Source organism: Antechinus flavipes, chromosome 3 (genome assembly GCF_016432865.1).
Source record: "Antechinus flavipes isolate AdamAnt ecotype Samford, QLD, Australia chromosome 3, AdamAnt_v2, whole genome shotgun sequence".
Classification (NCBI taxonomy): domain Eukaryota; kingdom Metazoa; phylum Chordata; class Mammalia; order Dasyuromorphia; family Dasyuridae; genus Antechinus; species Antechinus flavipes.
Window position 1 is genome coordinate 37,775,631 of NC_067400.1, and position 27,711 is coordinate 37,803,341.

A 27,711-nucleotide genomic window follows, 5' to 3' on the forward strand; every position below is an offset into this window, starting at 1 on the left:
GGTAAAGGAGCAGGTGAATAGGTTAATCATTTCACACTTTTCCTAGGTTTTTATAATGGATTCTCATCCTTAATTCAGGCTGCAGGATATCTGGGTAGCCTCTTTAGCTACCTTCTGTTCAGTCTTGTCCCCATAGTAACTGGGTACCAGTTTCATAGCTGTAGGTCAGAGGGCTGGAACTGCCCTGTCTCTCCTTTTGACATTTACTTCCCCAATCTTCAAAATGGAATATGAGAGTGTGAAGCTAGACAAATCCTCCCCCCATCCCTGATGTCATTTTGGGGCAATCTTGAGCTGCTGTCATGACTGGGAAAGTTCCTCTTATTTTCAGGACCTCAACCTCCTTGGCAGGTTGGCAAAAAAGGACTGCTTCCTCTCTGGCATCAGAGCTAGCTTACCACAGGCTACCTGTCTTGGTGCTTCCTCTACTTCTACTTTTACCTGGAAGTTTTAACCCTCTGTTCCCTAAAAACTTCTCTCTGTCTCTGTCTTTGGCTTTGTCTCTTTCTGTGTATCTCTCTTTGTCTCTCTGTCTCTGTATTTCTGTGTTCCTCTCTTTTTTACTCTTTCTTTCTCTGTCTCTGCCTTTCTTTCTCTATATCTCTGTCTGTCTGTCTGATCTCTCTCTTTGCTTTTCTTTCTGTCTCATTTTCTTTCTCACTTTCAGTCTCAAGCTGTCTTACAAGGATGCATTCCAAAGGCATGTTTTCTCCCATAATTTCAAATTAAAATTCAGAGACATACCACAACATCAACATACTTTGCAGGGCCATTTGACCATAGGTACTAAGGATATTTTATGAAGCTTTTCCCTAGAAAACTCGACATGTCATGAATGTCAAGCAGAGGATATAGCCTACTAGGGTAGGGCTATGGCCTTCCTTAAAACAATCTGAGATGAAAGTAGAGTGTTGTTAACCCTGTCATATCCATCATTTCATTGAGGGAAGGAAGGATGAAAGGGAAGGGGGAAGGGAAAAAAGAAAAGAAAGAATAAGCATTTGAGTGCTTGTTATATTTCAGGCACCATACATACTAAGCACTTTACAAATAGGCTAGTAGGACTTGCCTCATCTAAAATCTTCCTATGATGATATCATGGATAACAGAATCGGAAAGATTATGCCAGGGTACTGAAAACTCAAGAAAGCCCCAGTCAACACAAAAAATCTTTGAGTATGTATTTTCCAATGATGATGTAAAATATGGCTGTTATCTAAGGACAAATCTAGTTAAGCTTGAAGGGGCTCATCACCACACTGGCCATAGGTAATGATTATTTTGGAATGCAAAGACCATCTAGGTCTTTGGAAGTAAGATAGTGACAATCTGCACTGATGAAGATATTTCCCACCTCAATGAAAATAGGTCTTATTTGGCCCCTTTGAGGTCCTTTCAGTACCAGATCTGAATCCATGAACCCTAGTCCCAGGGACTTGACTTCTCAGGAAGTAATCTCTATCCTGCTCCTAAGGTATTCAGCACTCCTATTTCTCAGCATCAAGATGGCTTCCTTCAGGTTTCTACTTGCCTTCACTTTCCTTAGCTAGCTGGTATTCCCAACATTTCTGATCCTCTCAAAGGAAAGGCTGTAGGGACTTCATTTGCTCCCATTCCTTTCCTGCAAACCAATATCCAATAGGTATTGGGATTGGAGACCAGTTTATCAAAAATCCCTGATAGACCTCTGGCTTTCTGGCAAACCCCTTTAGAAAAACTATAAAGAGCTGATGTCTCCATGCTCCTCCAGGCTTCCCCCTGTCACAAAGAACCTTTGACTTTCTTTTCTCATCCTTTAAACTGCCAAGTTTTCTACAATATTTATTCTCTATGTCTCTTTCTTCCCATTCTCATGAAGAACATCACCCTAGTTCAAGCCTTCATCAATTTTCACCCACATTATTAGAACAGTCCTCTGATCAATCTCCCTCTTGAATCAACATCATTAAAATAAAAATCTGATATAGTCAGATATGAACAAATGAATTTAAGAGCCATTATTAAGTGCCTTCTATTAAGCACCCACATTATCAACTTAAACATCTCCAATGATTTTCAATTTCTTCTAAGATAAAATAAATGTTAAAAATAGGATAAATAAAATAAATCACCTTGATCTAGAATTTAAGACCCACCATAATCTGACTATATCCTTATTATTTCTCATGACACTTTTCATTCTAGTCAAATGTGTCTGCTGGCTGCTCCCTGGATTTGACATGCCACCTTTCATAGATGACCCTTTCATTTCTGAAATTCATTCTCTCTTTATGTCTCCCTGTTGACATCTCTGATTCCTTTCAAAGCTCAGCCCAGAAGTGGCTTCTGGGCTTACTTACTTGTAAATTCCCTTCACCCCTTGAAAGAATTAAGTTCCCTACCAATAGATTATTTCATTTTTGTCACTGTATCACTAACCCCCAGCACACTACTTAGGGCTCTTACTTATTGATTAATTTATGTCTGATTGATTCACAGGCCACATATGTCAGAAGCATTCATCATTCACAATTCAGAAGAAAATTAGCATGTGCATTCAGGATAATTTTCTCCACCATGATCTTCCCCCCATCAAAGGAAACCTTACCTTTGTATATTAGCTAAATTACATATATATATATATATGCAAAAGGGAATGAAAAAAAACCAGATCCCATGAAGATGTGACACGTAGTCTCAGGGTAAAGAATTCAAGCAAAAAGAACCAGTGATTCTGGAAAGGAGATACCATGGGATCGGCTGCTGGTTAGCCTCTCCTGCATTAGCAGGTAACGACAGTCCAGGAGGATGTGTCTGAGATGTCACAGTGGAAGTGTTCATGTCCAAGAGCTCCAAGGAGGTAGCAGTGACAGAGATTTGACAAGGGGAAACCTGGAGGGGCATGGAGACATCAGCTCTTTGACAGTTTTTCTAAAGGGGTTTGCCAGAAAGCGAGAGGTCTGTCAGGGATTTTTGATAAACTTGCCTGACAGAGGAGTTCTGCAAGGACTTCAGCCTGCATAAAAAGGTCATTTCTTGGTGATTGGCTGGCTATCTAGCTGACATTTCTCAAGGCCAAACAGCATCCTCTCATTGCACACAGGCTGGCTTGCTAATCAACAAATGTTCAAACCATTGACCCACAGAATTTTAGCCAGAAATGGCACTTTCCACATGTGGGGGCAAGAAAAGAGTTGAGTAGTTAGAATTTTACTTAGTGTGTACAGCAAGCACATAAGTTGTGAGGGAGGACTGCAAGACATGTTTAACAATATAGTTCATCTACTAGTAAGAAAGGGCTTCTATTATCACTTTATTTCTTTTTTGGATAACTACAACAACATGAAAGGCTTTGGGGAGCTAAAGGGACACAGATTTCATCTTCATTATGAGGAAGAACTTCTTAACAGTTATAGACATCCTAAATTGGAATAAGATTGCTCAGGAGGTAGTAAATTTCCCATCATTGGAGATATTTAAGTAGAGTCCCTTTCATATTGTGGCCTTCATCCATATCCCATTCATATGGTAGCCATTTAATTCTTTCTTATGATGGCCCTCACCTGTGTCACTTTGATATATTGATTCTTACCCATGTCCCTTTCATATGGTGGCCTTCACCTCTGTTCTTTTCATATTGTGGCCTCACCTGTGGCCCTTTCTTCTGGTGGCCCTCACCTGCGGCCTTTTCTTATGGTGGCCTTCACTCATGTCCCATTCATATGGTGGCCATCACCTGTGTCTATTTCATATGGTGACTTTCATCTGTGTATATGAGTCACATCCTTTTGGGAGATTGGAGAAAAGAAAAAATAGAAAAAATTTCTCTTTTTAATTGAGCCCTTTGGGCTTATTTTGTCTTTTCTTCATTGCTATAATTAAAATACATTTCTTCTCTGCAAACAATACTTTTTGGATTTTTTTTAACAAACTGCCTTATTTTTCAGTACAGACGCTGATAAAAATATTGAGCATTTAATAATAATATTGGGCATTTAAGCTTACTAAGTTCTTGCTATATGTTTTCTCCTTTGATTCTCAGAATGATGTTATAAGATAAATGAGAGATTTATAATCATCTCATTTTGTAGGTGAGAAAAATGAGACAGGGAGAGGCTGAATTGCCTTCTAGTGAATGCTTCTGGCTGGATTTGAATCCAGACTTTTCTGACTTCAAGATCACTACTCTAAGTCCTCAAGGCAAGCTTACATCTAGCCAATACTGTGCAAGTACAAATTTTTAGTAGAAAATGCTTGTGAGAAAATTAACTTGGTTTGAGTCCATTTTATCTTAGAATCAGGATTTGAACATTTAGACTCAATTCTCAGCTCTTTTCCTATTATTATTCTAGTTTTTGAAGGGCAGATATGGTGGTAGAAGTATCAAAAGGGTTAACATGCATATGCATGATACTATCACAGTTGCAGCTCTCCAGAGCTGGAAGGTATCTTCAAGTCCATCTATCTCTTGCAGAATTAGCATCTCTTTTACAATACCCCTGATATGTAGGCATCTATTCTTTGCTGCAATATTAGAGGAAGCTTACTACCAGAGGCTACCCATTCTACTTTAGGATAGACAGCCCTCATCCTTAGGAAATCTTTATTACTCCAAACCTGAATCTGCCTTTTCCCCATGTTTACTCATTGCTCCCTGTTCACAGAATTTTAAAATTTAAATTCCTAAGCAGCACTCTGGTCTACTTTGTATCCCAAAAGGAATCATCTTTATGATTTTCCAATGAATAGTCAACCAGACTTCTCAAAAAAAAAAAACAAAACCCTCTTGTAAAGAGGAATTCCATTACCTTTTTTTCATTCTACTTTGGAACAACCTTCCGGGATAAGAAGTTCACTCCACTCATCTGCACATATGCTGTTTCTTTTAAGAGAATATAAGCTCCTTGAAGTCATTCAGTCTTAGAGATGGCAGGGAACTCCATCATTATTTAGTCTGCCTGTGGGACTAGACAGAATTTACAAATAGATCTCCACTCATTGCAGAGGAGGGGAAATCTCAGTACTGGGCAGAATGAAATTCACTTCTTTCATCATTTCAACATATTTATGAAGTACTCTTTATGGGTACAGTACTGGACTAGGTTCTGAGGGAAGTTCTTTTTTTTTTTTTTTTTGACCTGTGCTCCCAACCTTCACAGAACTCATAGTTTTAAAAAAAAGTTACAAAAAAAGTTGCTTTGGTTATGTGATTGTGGTGTCTTCTTATAAAGCAAGGTGGGGTAGTGATTAGAGTATTGATCTGAGAGTTAGGAAGATTGAATTCAAATCCTGCTTTAGATACTTAACTTTTCCAAACCTCCCAGAAATAAAATGAGAATAACACCTATAATAACTTCCTTACAGGGTTGCTAAAAAGATCATCTGTGATAAAGTACTTTGCAAAATTTGAAGGGATATATAAATGCAAGCAATAATAATAATAATAATAATAATTTTAATGGAATTACAGTCAGAGAATTTCAGAGTTTAACAAGCTATCAGTGGCCACCTCATCTAGCTTGGACAAGCATCCTTTTGACAACATACCTTCCTGCTTATTCTTCCAAAATAATCTTTTCCATTTTAGAATATAGGAATTACTTGGCAAATTTTTCCTTAAATGGACCTCAAATTTCCCTCTCCAAAGTTCCTACCCATTGGTCCCAATCCTGTTCTGTTGGGTCATGCACCGTTTAATTTAGCCCATGATAATAATAGCTTTTTTGTTATCTACATCATTCTGCTTGCTCAGACTAAGCTTACAATCCATTGAAACTTGGAGATATTTTCCATACAAATTGATGTTTAACTATACCCTACCCAACCTATCTTATCTATATGTTGAAATTTTTTTCTCTTTAGTAAACAGAGTCACTGAATTTCTCCAAACATTAAACACATTGCACAGCAATTTGTTGTAAACATCCTCTCTTGCATTTTCATGCTTGTCCTTTCTCCTATTTTTTTGCTGCTTCTATTTTCAATATTTTGCTTTGCTCTTTTGGCCCAGTTCTTCTCTGGAATCTCTAACATTTTTAAGGATTTTAGCATTTGGATCAGCCTACAGATCTGTTAATCCCTCCCCCCATATCATGATAAATTTTAGTCTTAAGAGAAACTGCCCATTTTAAAGGAATAAATATTGGAGTTGAAGCTAGAGTAACTATATTTGAATCTCACTTTGGACCTCAGTGCAAATCATTTCCCTTTTCCGAGGCCTTAACTACCATATTTATAAAATAAAAGGATTGAATTAGATCATTTCTAAGGTCTCTTCCAGATTTTTGGCAACTCTATTAATATATCCCACAGATTCCTCCCTCCCACCCATTAAGCTATGGATTTTCTGTATTACTTTTCCCATAACTCTATTTCCTTATTAGAGGGAATTCCGAACCTAAATATGGCTATTTCATCTACTCCTCATATCTTTCTATTTAATCATAATATCTATATCCTAAGGAGATGAGAGTACTGGTTCCTTTTTTTCCAGCTAAGCCAATACATTTAAGTGGTCACACAAGTCAGGTCCATGACAAGAATAATCAGTCAAGTTAATAAACATTTATGAAACGCTTACTATATACCATGCATTGTAAAAATTCAGCAAAGAAAGGCAAAAACCAGTCCCTGTCCTAAAGGAACTTGCAACACAAAAGGAGTGGAATAAAACTCTAATGTTAATCATGGATTTATTAATCTCAACAATTCTGTCTTTAAATATCTGCTTTTCTCAGGGGAGAGCTGGAATCAAATGAAATTTTCATTTTCTTCACAAATTCATTTAATTTAAAAACATGCAGATGTGTTTCCTTGACATTTAAATTAATTTTTAAAAAAATGATCTTTCTTAGAATTTCAAAGAGCTATCTAAAACACATCACTGAATCACAGAATTCCATAGAGCTGGAAGAAACCTGAGCAGTTATCTAGTAGAAAGCATACTAAAAAGCATCCCCACTCAAAACATACCTGACAAATGGACATGCAGCCTTTGCTTGTGGACTGCATGTGAGAGGACAGAATCACCTCCTTAGGCAGCTTATTTCATTTGGGGACAGCTCTCATTAGTAGGAAATTTCTCCTGACATCCCCCCAAGTTTGACTTTTTTTTTTCAATTTCCATCCAGTATCCTTAGATCCACTATGTGGGGCCAAGCACAACATACCTAATTTCTGTTTTATATAACAGTTTTCCAAATCCCTGGAAACAGCTGTCATGTTCCCCTTAAATCTCTTCTCCTCATGAAGCATCTCTTGGTACTTTATTTACTTCTCTATAGCAGGGAATTGAGAACCATTATCTTTCCAGATGCTCTCCTCTGGATCTTCTCTAGATATGTCAGTGTATTAATGCAGACAACTACAACTGGGCATGATACTCTAGATGGGATTTCCTGCTGCTTTTCTAGATCTTTCAATCCAAGATCATGTTGACTTTTTGACTGCCAGTTTACACTGTTGACTTATATTGAACTTGGGAATCATTATAATCCTCAGACCCTTTTGAGCATCTCCCATATTGTCCTCATGAAGCTGATTCTTTGAGTCCAAGTATAACTATTTAAATTTGCTCCTATTAAATTTCATCTCATAAGATTCAGCCTGATGCCATAGCCTGCCAAGGTCTTTTTGGATCCTGATTGTCATACAGCGTGCTAACCATTCCTCCCGGCTTTGTTAGCTGCTAATTTGACAGAAATGCTCATTATGCCTTGATGTGAGCCTTCAATGAATCTATGGAACAGCTAAATTTTTTGAAGCCTGGTATTTGCCACATATGAAATCAGGTAACTTTATATCTTATTTTAATAGATCATGATTTCACTGCTGATACCATCCCAGTTCTTTTGTACATTCCCTTCATATGCTGTGGGATCCTCATCCATGTCTCATGAAAGATCCACCTACTGAACAGGAGGCTTTTCTATGATTTATCAAATATCGAGGATATTAGTGCCAGTGTTGGGCTGTTCATCTGTTATCCCTCATTCCCATAGTCTAGTGCTATCTCCATGACAGTATTATTATTCCAATTTCTTTATCAGTAAAATAAGGAGACTGACTAAGATGATTTCTGAGGTTCTTTCCAAGTTTAAGATCATATACAATTTAGTGATCTGCTGATGGAGTTTATTCCTCCCTATTGACCAGTAAACTTCAAGGCCATTCCTAAGTGCCACATTTATCTGTTCTGTTGAGAATGCTGCTGTTTTTATATACACCAGCTTTTCCCTATACTCACCCTGATATTCCTGTCTTCATTCCCTATAAGATTAATTCTATGGAATACTGAATTAACCTTTTCTTGGATCTCACTTGGTTCCTAGCACTCACTGAGGTGAGACATGGATGCCTTGTAAAATCACCTTTCATGGAAATTTTTCTAATTTCTAAGAGGTCTTCTTCCTTTTTATGTTGTGTCTCTCCAAAAGAATGTAAATTCCTTAATGTCAGGGATTGTTTTTGTTTTCATTTTCCCCAACATCTAGCATGGTGCCTCCAACAAAATGGACACTGAAAATGCTTCTAGGATTGACTGTCAATGAGGGGGTCTCATGAGCTGGTACATAAAATGATGGACTTCAGAATTAAGAAGTCTTGGGCTTAAATCTTATTAGCTGAATATGTCACTTATTATCTCTGGGACTCAGTTTCTTTACTTGTAAAATGTGGGAGTTAGATTTGGGGGATCTCTAAGGTCCCTCATAGTGCTAAATCTATGATGCTGTAACTATCAACTTGTCCCATATTAACTAGAATCTACTCATGGAAATATCTACATTGAAATGGAACATATTGTATAATTAATCATCAGCAAATGATTATATTCTAATTCAATGACCACATTTTTAACCTTTTCCAGATTTTAAATAATTAAAATAACTGAAAAATCAGGGTATTAGCCTAATATGAGAATTTTTTGAAACAATTCTTAGGTTCTCTTTGCACTGCAATATATGGGTGTAGATTTATGACAGCATCTCCTAAGTTAACTTGCCTGTCTACTGCTCCATGCAGCCTTTCATTTACAATGCATGTTTTGTCTTGGACCAGCCTGTCACATCGATCCCAAATGCATTTTAGCCACTGATCTGAGACTATTCCATGCCCCAGAACTCTCTCACATCATTCATAAAAGACCAATGTCACATTTTTGACACCCTCAAAGATTAAGGCCTGACGGGAAGACCCGTGAGAAGGACCTACTAGTACCTCTTTGTCATAAAGGAAGGAAAACTACCTCTACTCTTAGCTGAGCAGTTAATGGCAATCAGCCAGATGTTCACAGATTATACAAATGAGATCACTTTGTTAGGGAAAGCTGTGATGAATAATTGTCCCATCTGAGCAGATCACCCAGCACAAAGCAGAGATGGTGGTACTCTCTCCCTCCATCCCCCCTAGACAAGTCCCTTATTCACAAATTTCAGGAATGAGATAATTTGGCTAAAGGAGGATCAAGGATAAACAATGGTAGAAAGATAAATAACAACGGGGATGAATGATTATGAGTGACGTTTGTTCCCACTAGATCATATGATAGGAAAATGATCTCCATTTCCTCTCAACCCCCACCTCAACAATGGATAGAGAGACTTCCTAGACTTGAGAAGAGCTTCTTTTTTGGAAAGAAAAGAACAGACCCATAAAAAGAACTCTGGGCTTGACAATTCTGGGATTCTGTCAGATTCATCTATACAGGGAAATTCAGGGTGAATCATCCTCATGTTTCCACTCCTCCTCCAAAGTAGGATTTATGTATTGTACTGAACAGGGAAGACATATACAGTATAACAAACTTAATTTAGTGCTTGGCATATAGTAAGCACTTAATAAATACTTGTTGACAGTGTAGACAAAATTGGAAAAAGAAAGAGACAAAAACACAGATATAGAATTAAGAGAGTACAATGAAATGAGAACCAGAAGATCTGGTTTAAATTTTGGTTTTGTTTCTTCAAATTTAATATATTTTAGTTTTTCCCTCAATTACATGTTAAAACAACTTGTTAACATTTGGTCTTTTTAAAGTTTTAAGTTCTAAATTATATCCCTCCCTTTTTCCTCCTTTCCCTTTTTCCCTCCCTGAGATGGTAAACAATTAGCTATGCTTACACATATGCAATCATGTAAAACTTTTCCCTATCATTCTTACTATTGGATGTTATGTAAGTAAGATTTCTGGACCTTAGTTTCCTCATCAATTCAAATGAAGATATTGGATTAGATAACCTCTATGCTTTTTTTTCTATCTCTGGAATGCTTTGGCCTATCATTTTTATTTTCTTACTTTGGGATGTACAAAATAACTAAAATCAATACAAAATTTCCTCTAGATAGTTTTTTCTTTCAAAGAACTGATGCAGAGATACTTTGTTCCAGTCCCTTATGAGGAAGCTTTTTTTTTTTTTGTTTTGTTTTGGTTAGGGCCCTTTAAAAATAAATGGATGATGGCCAATTTCAAGTACTTGATTGCTGAGATAGTTGAATGCTGAATTCCAGAAGAGTTATATAGTTATAGTTGAACACATTCTCTCTTTCTCTGTGTCCAGCAAAGGGTATCAAAGTCCATAACTGGTCCCCCTATATGTAAATTACATTAAATTCTGGGGAGTTGTTGAAAAATTTGTTATACCTTTCTCCTTTTCACAAAAAAATTTCGAAGCCTGCCATATGATAACTTAAAATCTTTTTTGGACAAAAAAAGGAGGGGGGGAGACAGACAAAGGGACAGAGACAAAAACAGAGAGAGACAGAGAGAGATAGAGGACAGAAGGAGAAGAAAAGGGGGAGGGAGAGGGAGACAAAGAGGGAGAGGAAGACAAAGAGAGGGAGAGGAAGAGGGAAAGGGAGAGAAGAAAAGGAAAAGAAAGAGAATGATGAAAGAGAAAAAAAGAGGAAAAAGAAGAAAAGGAAGGAGAGAAAAAGAGAAAAAAGTAAGAGAAAAATTAAAAAGAGAAATGAAGGAAAACAAGAAGGAATGAAAAAAATGAAATAAAAGGAGGAAAATAGGTCTTGTTTTGAAATGAACTCCCTAATGTAGATATTATAGAAAGATAAGTGACCAGTGTGGGGATAAAATTAATCTTGAAAAATGGAATGAAAGATCTTATTTTAAAGTATAAGGTGCATAAAAATCCTAAAAAAAAACCATGTACTTAAATTAAACCAAGCTTAAATTTCAATAAGATATCCCCCTCCCATATTTATCTTCCAAATGGAGGCGATTATATTTAGGGATGACTGTTCTTGGAGTTTATTGATTAGGGAAGAGATATGGATGGATTTGTGCTTTGGGAAAATCCCTGAATTTTCTGAATGGGGATAGAATGGTGTGGGGAGATCCTGGGAATAGGCAGATTTAGCAGCATTAATTCTTAATATACCTGTGATTTCAATGATATAACAGAATCCCTGATGGGGAAGCTACCTATATCAGTGCACTTTGTTGCTTTCTCTGACATTGTTGTCCTAAAGAGTTGCTTTCAGGTTGTGGCCCAAGTTCCCATAGGAGTGCTAAGGAAGTCCTGAGAAGTCAAAATGATTTTCATAATAATGTGATGACATTTATATTTCTAATATGGTAAATGTAAATACAACTCATAAATAAAAGCTCTTTGTGGGAGAGTTTTTGATAATTTATTAAAAGTTTAAAGGTTCCTGGTTTGAAACAGGGGCACTAAAGGTAAGCATTTTTCAGTCATACTGATTGCAAGTTTTAGGGGTCCTAAGCTGCATTTTCATTGTTGTAAGGAACTCCTAGTGGGGAAATTTCCTCTCCCAATGCAGGCTGGCACTTTTTCTGCAACTTAATGTGTTAGGAGATCACCAAGGGCACTTAGAGGTTAAGAAATTTTTGTGTGACCCTGGGCATATAGGTAGAAAAAATAGGTATACAAATCAAACATTTATTGATAATAAATCATAATTTCATGACCCAACATTCAGTTATGAAACTTCATATGGGGTCGTGAACCACAGGTAAGGAGCTGGGCACTAGGCTACACTAATTCTCCGTTATAATGATATGAGAAGAAAAGAATCATGATGATGATAATTAAAATTGTGATAACATTTCAGAAGTATTTGTGACTAGGGATCATTTCATTCTTTGTTTTTGCATCCCCAAGGCACACCTAGTACATAGTAAGAGCTTAATAAACACCCACTTATTGATTCAAAGTACTTTCATGATCTGGGCTGAAATTTTTAGGTAAGGAAGTATGCTGGTATAGCAATAAATAAATAAGCAAAACAAACAAACAAACAAATAAAGAAGGAAGAAAGAAGGGAAGAAAGAAAAGAAAACTAAAAGCAAAACAAAACACTAGCCAGACATTAATAACATAATAATATTATTGCCCATTTTATCATTATTTCTTTTAATACACATGAGCTCAAAATAGAAATCAGTTATTTGGGGGGGAGGGGAAGGAGGTGGGGAAGGAGAAAAAGGAGGAGGAAAAGGAGAAGGAAGAGAAGCAGAAGGAGAAGGAGAATGAGAAAGGGAAGAAAAAGGAGAAGGAGAGGATCCTTTGTGTCTATCCATGCTAGAAAAATACTGGCAATAGAAATAAATCTGTATATGTGTATACACACATACACTATACACACACACACGCACACACACATCTATCTGCCTATTTATCATCTTATCTGCTCAATGAATCATTCTATTTCTCTTATTTTTCCCTTTTTTTAAATCAACATATCTTTTTGTCTAGGTATATCTTCCAAACGCCAAAGTAGAAACCACAAAGTGAAACAGTGATAGATGGCAAAAACCATTAATTGTACCAGAAGACACATGATGTTTCCATATGTTGGCTTTCATATTTTCCTATTCTCTTTATCTTAATCTACCCTCTGCCAAAGGGATATTCCTAAAACACAAACTCTTTCCATAATTCTTCTATGTGATTTTCTTGGTCAAGAGGTTTCACTGTCTCCTTATGGTTTCTAAAAAGAATATAAAGTGCGTAGGCTGGCATTTTAAATTTTCATTAATCCTGGCTCTCATCTATCTTTCCAGATTAATATCATTCTCCTATGGTTCCCTTCATTATTTCCTTGTGGTCTGTCCAAATGAGTCTTCTAGCTATTCTCCAAAGTAAAGATTCTATCTCTCATCTTTCTACTGTTACATCACCCTCTCCTACCTGGAATGCATTCCCCCATTACCTCCATATCTAGTTTCCTCTAAGGTTCAGCTCATATGCCTCTTTCTATTTTTTCTGATCCCCATTCATTAATGCCATCTCCAATTATTTTGTACTTTTTAATATATTTATCCATGTACATTTTCTATCTTCCAATAGACTGTAAGATTCTTGAGAGCAAGAATGTCTTTATCTTTGTTTCTTATACCTAGGACAGTACCTGGGCCATAGTAGGGGCTTAATACCATTGAAATAGACTGTATTTAAGTTTTGAATTATGATAGCTATCACTAACTATGACTGATTTATTCAATATGGGCTTTGCTTTTGTTCTTCTTAATGTGCGCATCTCCACAGAACCCGGAACCCTCTGACTTCCCTAGTGCAGAAGAAGCTACGATGTAAAACAAAATGTCTGTGATCAGGAAAATATAAACAATGCATCCCTAATCAAGATTGATATGGGAAATTATCTTTGTTCTATTTACCCTAGCAAGTCCCAAGACAATATTTAAAGATGATTTGTTTGATGTCAGGATATGCTAGCTCATCTCTGTATTCTTTATGATTTTAATCCAACATTTTCTCTTTGATTCATGGCCTCTACTTTCAGAACTGCTCAGGTTGCGGTATGAACATTTAGCTGTGGTTCCCAGTGAAAAATATTTATTTTCATGACTGGCTATCTATTAAGCTGCTACTGACATTGAAGATCACTGGTCTTCCTGGAAAGTGTGCTCAGGAATATTTCATGGGCATTTGTGTGATATTGGGATGAGATTATCTCACCATGAATAGACTGAAGCCCTGCTGACATGAAGCCAGTCTGACACATTTCTACAATAATCTTTCCCACCCAATAATAACAGAGTCAAGGTTTAGCTCATGTGTTGTTTCCTATAGGAAACCCAATTATAGACTCATTCTCTCCTTCTGAAGTTTTTTATATTATCTATCTGTCTATCTATTGTCTATCTATCCATCTATCTATTATCTATCCATCCATCCATCTATTCTATTATCTATTTATCTATCTATCTCTATCTATCTATCTGTCTGTTTGTCTATTCTATTTGTCTATCTATCTATCTATTATCTATCCATCCATCCATTCATTCTATTATCTATTTATCTATCTCTATCCATCTTTCTATTATTTATCAATCTATCTGTCTATCTATCTAACTTATACATATACATTTCCCTGTTTGTATGCATCTGCCTCTCTTTCTAGATTGGAAACTCCTTGAGGGCAGGGTCTTTTTATTTTTTCCTCCATATGCTCAACACTTAACATGATGTATAGTAAATGCTTAATAAATGCCTTTTGGGTTGATAGAAAAATCATGCCCTTTCTGCCTGGATCAGGGCTTTCTTGGGAGTAAAATCCACATAAAACTTATTGACTATAATTTCTGTGATTGTTTTGCTCAGTCAGTAAATCTGAGGGTCTTCAAGGAAGCAGGAGCTATGCCGGTACAGCCTCTTGTTTTGACAGCTTGCACATTTTCATGCAGTGAGAGCTTTGGAATGGCTGTTTAGATAATGAGAGCAGAGGATTTCTGCCCAGCCTTGATCTCTAGTTATTTTATTTAATTTCTTCAGGTTTTCTATGGGTACTGCTCATAGGAGTGGTCAGTACAGGACCATACTCCGCCAGGATGCTCCCAGATGAATATCAGAAAACAGACTGAATGCTTATGGCTGTGAAAATGCAATAAACTGGCATATGGTTTTCATTTATGGTTTAGAAATTTAATGAAGCAAATATGTCATTTGGAAAAACAAAACACCTATCTCCCTCTCGCTTATCTTTGGGTTTTTCTTACCTCTGTCTCATTCTCTCCATTTCTCTCTCTTCTTACATTTTCCTCTCTATTCCCCCTATGCCTCTCTCCTTCCTCCCACTACCTTTTCTCATTTTCACATGTCTCCCCCTCTCAGATTTCCTTCCCATACTCTGAAATCAGCTTGTATATACTTAGATATTTATGTGTTCTCTCTCTTAAGAATGTATACTTCTTGGGGTGAGGGACTGTCTTTTGTGGGGAAGTGTCTTTCTTTATATCTCAAGCTTTTGGCAAAGTGCTAGGCACATAGTAATTATTTAATACATGTTTGTTGCTTGGATCACAGATGCATAAAACCTAAGAAGATGATTTTTCCCCTCTATATAAATATATAGAAGCATAGTTTTATCTGCTTTTGACATCTATATCTATATATTCAGGTAAATATACATGTATATGATGAAAGGTCAATCTTAGAGTCAAGAAAACCTATGTTTAAGTTCTTCTTATGATAAAACTGACTATTTGACCTTGAATAAGCTATTAACTTGGGCCCAGTTTACTTTCCAGGACTATCTGCTACTGATGAGCTGACAATCTGCATAGGTGTAGGGATTTTTCATATTCCCTATACTGATGAAATCATGGGCCAAACCTTTAAGCACACTTAGGTACACAAGTACTAATTAGTGAGTTCCCAAATATTTTACCTCAGTGAAACAAATTTGGTGGTTTTCTTACAGCTTCAGCATGAAACATATAACCAAGACATGAAAAGGATAAGTATCATTCTAACAGTGTATATGAAAGCATCACTGCTAAGGTTTTAAACACGGTCAGACATGAAGTTCTGAGCAAAAATATCACCCAACTTCCATCTAGCAAGCATGAACCCAACAGTACAGAGAGAAAGTTCTATTTGAGAGGAACACATATCAATCTTATTCAACCCGATGAGGTCCAGGTGAAGGAAGTGACATAGGTGTGGGATTCTGAAGAAACTAAATATATATATGTATATATATAGACTCCTCTTTACCCCATTTCAGAATAAGAAAGCACATGGGTTTTGCTACAGAAGGATGTCTCTAGGAAGGGTATCCTTAGGAAAAGAAATACCCTGGTTTCTCCATTTCTGGAATCTTCAGAGTATCTCTCTAGATTTTGTACCGTGATGTTTAGTTAAATAAAATCTTTAAGAAAGCAGAGCTCCAGAGTCCCCAGATGCTAAAGAAAATCAAGAGTAATTAAGAACTCACCTTCTAGATGATTGCAGGTAGGAAAAATTTAAAGAAAGACATATTTTGATTGTGTTATTTTTTACATACAAGTAATTATCCTTCCCTTGCCCCCCCCACAACATTCCCAATTGCCTCTGACACAGATATATGGAATGTCTAATGCATCTGTAGCATGGTTTTTACTAAGGGAAATGATGGGGATTAACCTATTAATCAGGGCCCCCAATTCCCACCAGTACCAATGGGAGGAGGAAAGTACATGCCTCTAAGTTATTGTTCAAGCATAATTAAAATAATAGATTAACAGGTCATCCTAGTACTCAAGCTCTAGCATTACATGCCTCATTAGTTAAAGTGATAATTTGGCTCTAGGTGACAGAAACACAAAGCCAAATTCACATTTCCCCCCTGCTACACTCAGAAGCCATTCTGTTGGGGGAGAAGGGAAGGTAGATTCAGAAGAACTGAGTATGTAAAAGAAGGCAAGAACAACATAATTCCTTAGATTATTCGGAGGCGCTTTTAGAAGCTAGGGCTAGCTGGCAATCTTGTGCCAAGATGGCCTTACAGGTCCTTCTATGGTGCAATGGACAGAGGGCTGCATTTGACAATGTGAATTAGGGGATCTGGGTGGGAATTCCAAGTCAACTTGGGCAAGTCTTTTTAGTTTCCTAGTCTTAGTTTCCTCCTCTGTGAGATTATTAGATTGGACTAGATGACTTCTGGTCTTATGATTCATGACCTAACCAATTCCCCACGAAAACCACACCAGTTAGCTCGATAGTTTGGGTGTTAATGATGGTGCTACTGGAATCTGTAGCCAAGTTCACCTGCTCCCCCATTCCTTTCAACCATGGATATTTGAAGTTTCTAGAAATCAAAGGGAGGTCATCTAGTTCAAATCTTTTAATTTATAGATGAGTCAACTGAGATTCAGAGAGATTAAATGTCCTATTCTAAATCAAATAGGTAGTAAATGTCAGAATTAAATATAGGTCTTCCGACTAAGTCCAGTCCTCTTTCTATTATATTGCATTCCCTCCCAACATGGTGACTCATTTTATGTTGATTCCATTAGATTTAATGAATTAGGTCATTTTGATCTTCCTCTCTCAGGTGTCTCCTCTAGTTTGGATATTCTCTGTATCAACACTAAATCTTGAGATCTCTTTTAGTCCCATCAAACTATTTCTCTCCATTTAAACTGGCACCATTTCTAGCTTCTGGCCCTCCTCCCCATCAAAAGCATTTTCTGCTTGCCCTGTCTCCAAGATCCTTAACAAAGATGTCAGAAGCTGGGCTGGTGCCGATTCCCACAGACCTGTGTTGGACACCTCTCATTACTTAGTGTGTCATTGTTTATAGGCCATTAACCAGTTTTTATTTCACCTTGTGTGCTTATATAAAATCAAACTTAGTGGCTTCTTTCGGAGAGCCTCTAATTTACCTTTAAATTCGTTGTGTTATTCAGTAGTTTTACCATTTTGTCCAAGAAAGTTCTTAAGGCAATTTTTCAATAATTACTTTTTAATAATTATCTTAGTTTTTTCCGCATTTTTCTTTCAAAAAAAATAGCTATAATATTTGACAAAACCTTTAATGGGCAGGCACTGTCAATAATTGTTTTAACCTTCTCTGCTTTTTTAAAAGCTAGTTTTCTATATGTCATCTCAAGCAACGTATTGGAATAAAAATCAAGAGATTTGGGTTCTGTTGCCCAATCTGACATTTAAAGGTATATGACTGATCCTGGGGCCCTCTCTAAATCTCAGATTTATTATCTTTAAAATAATCATCCTTTAAAAGCAATGTGCTGTGGTAGATATAAATCTGACCTTCTAGGCAAGAGAAGGTGGGTTAAGTGTCACCTCTGATACATCCTAACTTAACCTCTCAATACCTGAAGGTACAATTCTAAAAGGGAAGCATGTGTTATTCTACTCCCAGTGTGACTGGTGGGAATTTGGGTCCTGATTAATAGAATAATTTCTTGTCTCCCTTGTTATGTAACATGCTAAAGATGCATTAAGGCAGAGCAGGTGGCAATCTAAATTGGTAGATGGAGTTTCCTTACCAGGAGTTTCCTAAGCCAATGAAATCACTGGTCTGGTCCAATAAATAAGAGAAGAAAGGAGAGGAGAAAAATAGGGGAAGCAAGGAGAGGGGAGGAGAGGAAAGAATGACACCTGCCCTGCCTGTCTCATAAACTTGTGGGAATGAATCCAGAAAAATTATGAAGAGTACATAAAACGTATCCTTGTAAGACTGCAATTGCACAGATTTAGAGCTGGAAAAGACTTTAGACATAATCTGATCCTCTAGAATGTATTCTGAATCAATGGAAGGCTTCCTTTTTCCATTTTCATCTAATTCATTCCATAGTTGCCATCTGTGTTAGGCTCAGTTCAAAATCTGACTCTTCAAAATTTTCTCTTATTCTGTTTTGCAACATATTCATCCACAGACCATTAGGCGGTCATTGGCTCAGGTAGCCCATCAAAGGATGGTCTCAGAACCCATCTTTCTAGGAAAGCCACAGCCAGAAGAGAAGGCCCATAAGGACCAAGGCAAATGAACTGTAACACATACACAGACATAGACAAGTAAACAGACAGACACACACGCACACACCCCATAGATCTGGTAGATAATAGGACCTCAGGTGCTATCAGGGATGTCAACATTCAGGAATATGAACAAGCAAAGGAAACTGATGGAAGCAACCACTTACCTGGTTTTGATCAACAATTATTTCGATGTCTTCATCACTGCTTAGCTTTCCATATCCTTTTTCTTTACTTTTCTTGTGAAAGAATAATTTTAAAAAGCAGTTCAGTAGCTCGGTAATTTTGAAGCATTATTGATCTCTAGTCTCTTTGCATTAATAATCAGTCTAACTCCCAGCTAATATTCAATAGCAAAAGAAAAAAAAAAGAATCCCTTTATTTAGCCCTACTGTCAAAATTCATTATCTTTTCTATAGCTCTTCCATGTATATAAGCAAAGATCCTCTAGTTTCCCTAAGCTCCTGGTGGGTGATAACTCACTTTTCCTTTTTGCTGCCTTCTCTTGCTATTCCCTTCCCCAGTTTGTGCCCTCCACCCAAATTTTAGCAGTCATTTTCTCTGGGTCATTGTTAATTTCATCATTCCAGATCAGTCTGAATATTACCTACGGAGACTTAAGCAATTACTAATAGAAGAGGTTCTTAATGATTTTTATGTCATGGATCCATCTGGAAATCTAGTGTAGCCTATGGAACCCTTTTCAGCATAATGCATTATTTAATTATAGAATTATAAAAGAAAACAGTCATACTGGAATATAGCCACAAATATTAAGAAAACAACTTCACAAACCCCAGATTATGAACCTTAGAGGATCACGATGGACAAATGTGGTCTTAGCACTTCCTTTTTAGTCTTGTAATTGTATAAATAGATGTTGAGGACTGGGATAATCAAATGTTTGACTCTCATACATCTCCTAAATTAGGGGGAAATGTCATCTTGCCCATATAACAAAATTAAAGTTGTTCTCTCTTTGTACATAGAGCAGATGAGGATTACTATTGGGGTAATGCTTTGAGATAAGAGTCACAAGATGGGGCAAGAAACATTTTTAAATATCAAGGACATTTTTTTAAAAGGAAAAATAAATAGATCACTGATTAAATTATAGTCAAGCCCTTTTACTGTGGTGATCACACCCCAAATCACTTTTACCAATGTACCCATTCTTATGAGGTTTTAGTTTGAAAACAGAGCATAAAAATATTCCACTTCTGCCATAGTTGTGAAAAAGAAGCCTATGTAAACCCCACCTGAATCCCAACTTAAGCCCTGTTGTTTCTTTGTATTTTGAGTCAGAAAGTCCAAAACAAATAATGTTTGTGGTCCATGCCTGTCACGCTAGATGAGCACTAAAGTGCAGAGGAAAAATAATTAAATAAACACCTATATCCCAAGTTTATTTTTAAAAAATCATATTGCCTTGTGATCACATGTGGTCCCACCCCACTTTCTATTCTCTCAACTGATATAAGTTAGAATATACCTGTCCTTAGAGGGCACATGATGTCATCTGAAAAATCCCCAATCTTTTGAGCAATTAATGGAGTTATTTGTCCATGTCCATGGACCCCCCACCCAAATAAATTTCTATCCTGATTTTGCCAATCCCCCCCATCCCTCCAGAATGAGGGAGAAAGGCAGGAATGCTTACTCCAGCAAAGGGAGTCCTGAGTCTCTAAGTATTTGGATGCAGACCTAAAACCTGGGCTTCCATTCATTTATTCATGAATTTGGAATGGAACAGAACAGATGGTCATGGTGTCTCTCTCTCTGATGGTTCTTGCTCTCATTTGAGGGTAGATTTCAGGTTGGAGGGAAATCAAAAAGATCTTGGTTGATTTCCATCAACTTGCTTCCTCCCCCATCCCAATTCCTATCGCTCTGCACTTTCAGGCTAATGGGGTGCTGGCCATCTAAGGGAACACTTGTTTCAGGACATCTCTTGGGGTGTGTCTGTATACCTACCAAGTAGCTGACTTGTAGGGCCAGTTTTCGGGACAATAGGGCATTAAAGAGAGATGGGACGAGAGTCCTTCCACTCATGTCACTTTCAGACATCCCAGAATTCCTTGCACCAACTGAACAATGGCTTCATTGCCAGGGTTTGGCACCAGAGGACCCCGAATCTGGCATAGCGATGGCATTTAGAACATGCATCAAGGACTGGAGCATCCCTGAAGCAGTCTCCAATCTGGGCAAGCTGTCACTGGGGATGGGGGCAGCCCACTAGCATAAAAAAGGAATCAAAAACTTGATGGCTTCCTCTCCTAATTCTCCTTCCAGGGCACCTCTGTTCCTAGCTGAAGCTTCTTTTAAAGCTCATCTATTATTTACTATTTGTTTCCTTTCCCATTCAATCCATTCTTCCATTACACTCTGTGCCCTCTGGAATAAAGCCCTTCCCATTAGCAAAGCTTTTTGCTTCTTTCTATCAACATTTTTTTTTCCTGGGCTCTTTGGAGTTTAGAGTCCTGGGCTTATATCATTGTGAACAGAGTCAAAGAATTAATACCTTCCCCAATCTCCAAAAATCCATTTATGATTGCCACCTCTGCCATCTCTGTGTATGTCTTACATCTCCTCTCAGCACCCTATTTCTTTTTCACCCTCTTTTTTACTGTCTCTTTTTGTTTGACTCTGTCTTTTATCTTTGTCTCTCTTTCCTGTTTTTCTGCTGCTTTCTCTGTCTCTTATCTCTTCTCCTCATTTTGAGTCCTCTTTCCCTCCCTTTTCTTCTTCATACTCTTCTTCCAGGCCTCTTTGCCCCTTCCTATTTCCTTTCTTTCTTTGTTTCTTTCTCTCTCTCTCTTTCTTCTTTCTCTTTCTTTTTCTTCCTTCCTTCCTTCCTTCCTTCCTTCCTTCCTTCCTTCCTTCCTTCCTTCCTTCCTTCCTTCCTTCCTTCCTTCCTTTCTCTCTCTTTCTCTCTTTCTTTCTCTTTTTTCTCTCTTTCTTTTTCTTTCTTTCTTTCCTCTTTCTCTCTCTCTCTTTCTCTCTCTTCTTTCTTTCTTTCTCTTTTTTCTCTCTTTCTCTCTTTCTTTCCTCTTTCTCTTTCTTTCTCTCTCTCTCTTTCTTCTTTCTCTTTCTTTCTTTCCTCTTTCTCTTTCTTTCTCTCTCTTTCTCTCTTCCTTCCTTTCTCTCTTTCTTTCTCTCTTTCTCTCTCTTCTTTTTTTCTCTCTTTTATTTTCTTTCTTTCTTTCTTTCTTTCTTTCTTTCTTTCTTTTTCTTTCTTTCTTCTTTCTTTCTTTCTTCTTTCTTTCTTTCTTTCTTTCCTTTCTTCTCTTTTGCTCTCTCTATTTTTCTGTTTTTTCTCCATCTCTCCCTCTTTCTCCTCTTTTCCCCTTCCTTCCCTCTAGGTCCCTGCCCCTCCTTCCTCTCCTCCTTTCTCTCCTCTTCCTTGCTCACAGCCTCCCTATAATCTCAGTCTCTGATTGATTCAAGCCTAACTCTATGACATCTGGTTATTCAAAGCGAACAGGGATCTGTCCACACTCCCCAAGTGCTAAAAAGACAATCTTCCCTAACCCTGCTTTCTGAAGCGCTTGTTCAACAGCCAGCAGCAAACCCCTCTTGCAAATGGACCTTGATCCATCAATTTCCCACTTTTGCTCCCCAAATCAAGCCTCTTGCAAAAGTCACCCCTCCGGCCGGGGAAGTAAACACTGCTCTGCACTCCACTGGCATTCTCTCACTTACTGTTTATTCTAGGGCGGCAATAATCCTCTTTCAAGCACTTAGCTTCGCACTTGGGCAGCTGGATCGGCCAACCCGGCCAATTCTTCAGCTGGACTAGCTCTCCCCAGCTGGGCCCCCTTGTCTTCTAGCTAAGTTCTTCTAATATTCACCAAAAAAAGGAAAAAGAACCAAACCCCTAACTTCCACAACACTGTCGGCTTTGGGAGCTGAAGGGCTGAGCAAGAGGGAGAAAGAAAACTAATGTCAGTCCTTGTCCAACCCTGGGAGGCAGGGCTTCAGTGGGAGGAGAAGAAACTTCCTGCGCTCCTCCCTCCTCCTCCCACCCGAGAAAACAATCAGTAGCTGCCAAGATCATCTAAGACCTGGAGTCTATATTTCTCTATACTTCTTAGTATTTTTTTGGCAACAGAGTTCCATGCTCAATGGAAAAAAAAAAAAACCAAAAACAAACTATTTGTCCTAGAATCAAAGGACCCGGATTGGAAACCCAACTCCACCTCTTCGAGCCCTGTATGTCCCTTTACCACATTGGGTCTCAGTTCCCGCATCTGAAATAGTTGGGACTTGCACAAGCTCAAAATCTGGTCCCAAAAGAAGGTGAAACATCTGGAGTTTAGAGCATAAGGTGAGAAGAAGAGGTCTTTTGTCAAATTGAATTTATGCCATGAGTCTCCAAACTTCCACAACACACTTCTAGCCCCAAGGCTTATATCATTTTAAGAACAACTGTTCTTAAAAATTTCTTCCTTTTGTTTTCCATGAGGAAACGAGTGAAAAGGACACTCACATCTACTTTATTTGTTCACTATTGCATGTTTCTAGGACTAGATTCACATAATCTCTGGGTGAAAGATAATGTGTTAGAGATAAGTCAAATATAAATTAAATATAATATTTAAAAATGCAATAATATTATACAAATATATAATATATAACATAACATATAAACTAATATAGATATAAAAAAATAAACATAATTTAATCTGTTTCTTCTAGAAAAATCCATAGTTATCTTTTTAAGAACCATGAACCTGGAAGGCACAAAGGATATTAGACTCAGGGCTCCTCCCTACTTTTTAAAAATTGGTGTTGAAACTTAGACCCAGAGAGATAGAATGACTTATCCAAAGTAACCAATATTGTAAGTGGCAAAGGTGGGATTTGAAACCAGGATGTCCAATTCCAAACCCTTTCTATTATACCACACTTTCTTCTATTTTGTTTTTTTCTTGTACTCCACCATTATACTTCTCTATCACTTGGGTCACTACCAAAAAACAACAAAAAGCCCCATCTAATACGGATAATATTGTATATATGCCAGGAGGACAAACTTTAAAACACAAGACTACTTCAGGGGAAAAGGGAAGATCATAGGTGATTAGCCAGGATATATTACACAGGAAAACTTTACAAGTGAAAAGTTGGAAAGATTTTACAGTATACTGTTTGGTCTATTTGAATGTAAATTAGAGGAGGTACACTAATTTTTTCTATAGAGCAAGAATAATTTTTAAAAAACTATGTTTTTTTCAGATGAAATCTACTACTTTTGTATAAATTTTTATATATGAAGTGGCTACTTCATCATAACTCAGAATCAGTGGACAGAAACAAAGAATCAGAATGCATCTTGGTGGTTACTTAGACAAACTATATCACTAAAAATCCCCATTAAAGTATACAGCCTTTGCTCTAAGACTGCCAGTGGGGAGAGATCTCATTACTTTTGCATATAGTCTATTTCCCTTTTAGATTCCTCTAAAAGTTGGGAAATTTTTCTTTTCACAAAGCCTAAATTTAACTCTTTGATACTGCCCTACAATTCTGTCTTCTGAGTAGTAAGGGAAATAGTTGGGGTGTGAATCTAAGTCTTCTAACTCCCTATTCAATTTCCTTTTGATCGATACCACACTAGCTTTCAATATTAGGATTTTGAGATTCTGCAAAATGAGGAAGGATCATACATTATGGATTGACCTCGAGGGATTTTTTTGCCTTAGTAGAAAGAACAATAACTGCTGAGTTTTATATATTGTTTTTTAAGGTTTACAAAATCCTTGAGCCTCACCATAGCCCTTTGAGTAATGAAGGTGGTACATGAACTTTTATTCCCTTTTTATAGATGGAAAACTGAGGAGGTGGTATCAATAATTCATTTAAGGATTATTAATAAGGTAATAAGATAAGGAATAACATGGTATAGTATTGTAGATAGCATTAGGAAGATTTGGCTAGAGTTTTATTATAACCTATCTATGTGATCCTGGGCAAGTCATTTAACTTTTCATTCCCATAAATTGCAAAATAGAAGCTAATATGGAGTTTCTGCCCTAGGAATTAATGAAATCACAATCTTGGATGAAAAGTAAAATAAAATAATCACTGTGGAAATATACTCTCTAGGAAAACCTACCTATTTTTATTTAGTTCTTTAGTAATAGGTAGACTAGATAGTTCCATTGATTGGAACAGATTTATTATGTCTTTTGACATATTATGTCAGATTAAGTCTTCTGACATATGTCAGATTATGTTTTCTGACATATATGATATAGTCCATAATATCAGAGTACATAATCTAGTCCAAGAAGGAAACATGTATTCAAAGGACCGGTTTTCAAATCCTGGATCAGATACTTTACTAGCTGAGTGACCCTGAGCAGGCCTTGACCTCCCTGTGCCTTAGTTTTCTTAACTGTAAAATGGATATTGAACTAAGTGATTTCTGGGGTCTCTTCCAGCTCTAGATATATGATCCCATGACCTCCCCTGAGGTTCAGTGGTACCTCTTTTGTAAAATGAGAAATTGGACTAAATCAAGAGTTCTTATCCATTTTTTGTGTTTTTGTATGACATAGTCACACATGACAGTCTAACATCTATGGACCTCCTATGAATAATGCTTAAGAATTCATAAAATAAAGTAATAGGATTATATTGGAATAGAAAATGTGATATATGTATGTGTATATTTAAACACATAGACACACGTATCTATAAATATATGTACTTGTGTGTACATGTGTATTACATATGTGTATGTGTGTGTATTTGTTTACAAACCTTAGGTTAAGAATTTCTGAAATAGATGTCCCCTAAGAGTCATTTTCACTCTAAATCAGCAATACTATGGGTCTTTATGCCAATTAAAATTATAAAATTGAATAGTAATAATAGAGTGCTTTATTACCTTACAAGAATCTTTTGGGGCAAATATTGTACTTTTTATTATTCCCATTTTACCTATGAAGAAAGTGAGACTCAGAGAGGCCATAAAACTTTCTCAACTAAGCGTCTGATGTAGAATTTGAACCTATATCTTGATGGCAAATTCAGTACTCCAACCACCACCACTTCTCCATAGAACAAGACAATTTACATGGATCGTTTGATTCCTGGAAAAGATTTCATGACTTTAGACACTCAGTTTTTCCACCTGGGTGGTTACTTAACCAAAGTGGAACCCTCCAAAGAAATGTCACAAGAAATCTTTGTTTCCAAGTGTCTTTTCATATTTGTCTTTAGTTAGCAAGAACTGAAAAATCTCTCTGCCTAGAGGGGGAAAGTAGACGACCCATAGTCAGAAAGGGAGCCTGACCTCATAAATTGGACACTGGCTGAAATAATAAGAAAATAGAGTCATAGGTTACAACATCTGAAGGCTTGAAAAGTTCTCAAACTCATAAGAAAACTGCAATGGGTATTGTAAGTACTATAATTTTTTTTATAGCTAAAGAACCAAGTTGAGGGGGGGCAGTAAGGGGTGGGGGGCAGTGAGCAGTGCCCTACCTAACGACTATTAGGAAAATGCTTTAGTAATTACTTTCTTTCCTCCAAAAATGATTTCATCTCTTGAAATTAACCTATAACAAGTAAATCACAGGGAAATTAAGAATGTTGAAATGAAATATAATAAGAGTTAACATTTTTATGTTTGCAAAAGCTTTTAATACCTGATCTCATTTGATCTTTGCAACAGCCTTTAAATGTAGGTGCTTTATGCTAATATCTCTATTTTATTGATTAATAAGCTACATCTCAGAAAGGTTAAGTGATTTACCTAAAGCCACAAAGTCATTTAGTGACTGAGAAAGAATGCAAATGACGTTTTCCTGGTATAGAAATTTAGTTTTCTACTTCTTATTGCCCAGTAGGAAGTATAGCATTGTGAGTTGGTGAAGGCAACTCCCAGCTCATGGGCTTTAAAATTAAATTTTTTCCCCCTTGATTTTTCTTATAACTACTAAACTAATCAGGACTTCAGAGTTGACTCTAGAGTTCCTGTGAGTCTAAAACAATCATGACATTAGAGAATAATGTTCCAAGGAAAAAAGAAAAAATGGCAAAAAGAGGAAATAAATAGGAATAAATCTAGGCTTAATCAATTATTACTGATTTTTTATATACCTGGCCCAGGGAATACAAAGACAGATACAATGAAGCTTATGAGAAAGACAGAGGAAACTATATCTAGAAATAAATCTGATAGGAAGATATATGGGAGATAGAAATAAAGTAGTAAAGGAGAGGACTGATTAAGGGTTTAGAGAAATTTGTGAGGGAGGAGACAATTTTAGCTGAGAAATTCCTTTGCCAATATATCCTGTAATAGAAGAGTTTGAGACCTTCTCACTCCTGTTCTGAGAAGAGATTATCCAACCTCTGCTTTGGGAGATAGTGAGCTTCCCCTCACTGGATAGCTTTAAGCAGAACTGCATTACCCCTTGTTAGGTAATTTGCAGAAGGATATAGGTTGGAGTAAATGGCTTTTTGGGTCCCCCCACCCCCCACTCTAATATTCCATGATCTTTGTAAAAAATCAACAATGCTCCTGTGTAGGACTTCGTTTCAAAGTTAGGGATCAGCCCACTCATACTAGCTTTTCCTGTGCTCATCTTGTCCTTCTATTTAACCCTATCTTCCCCAATCCTGAATTTTTCATATGTCGTTATGTAGAAATACTAAAACATCCTCCTAACCCATCAGTATGTGGAGGGGTGGGAGTGGAAGGGGAGACAAAAAAAAAGCAAATCAAAGCAAAACACAATACTTGGAATAAAGACATCTCAGTAGATTAACTCCCCCGAGGCCAGGACATTCATTTTTATCTTTTACTTGTATCCCCAGTGTCTGTCATCGAGCCTGTTATCTTAAGAAATGATTGCTGACTATTGGTTCATTATTTAATGAACTCAACTAAAGTTGCTGAGCTGGAAACAACAACAATATAGACATGAGTTGTTTCGGAAACCTCTTTTAAAATGCTATT

General features: G+C 37.0%; 1 protein-coding gene across 7 annotated transcripts in view; it reads right to left on the reverse strand.

Annotated features, from left to right (window-relative positions):
• PEX5L (peroxisomal biogenesis factor 5 like) overlaps positions 1-27,711 on the reverse strand; it is a 261,179-nt gene that overhangs the window by 156,668 nt on the left and 76,800 nt on the right. For 2 of the 7 annotated variants that reach the window (XM_051983216.1, XM_051983215.1), the window contains exon 2: positions 18,905-18,976. The exons of 2 other annotated variants lie outside the window; for them this stretch is intronic. In XM_051983216.1, coding sequence (XP_051839176.1) covers positions 18,905-18,976 — 72 coding nt within the window. Of the gene's footprint in view, positions 1-18,904; positions 18,977-20,711; positions 21,796-22,439; positions 26,534-27,711 lie in introns of those variants that run through there. 3 more of the 7 variants (XM_051983219.1, XM_051983217.1, XM_051983214.1) reach the window with 3 other exon arrangements.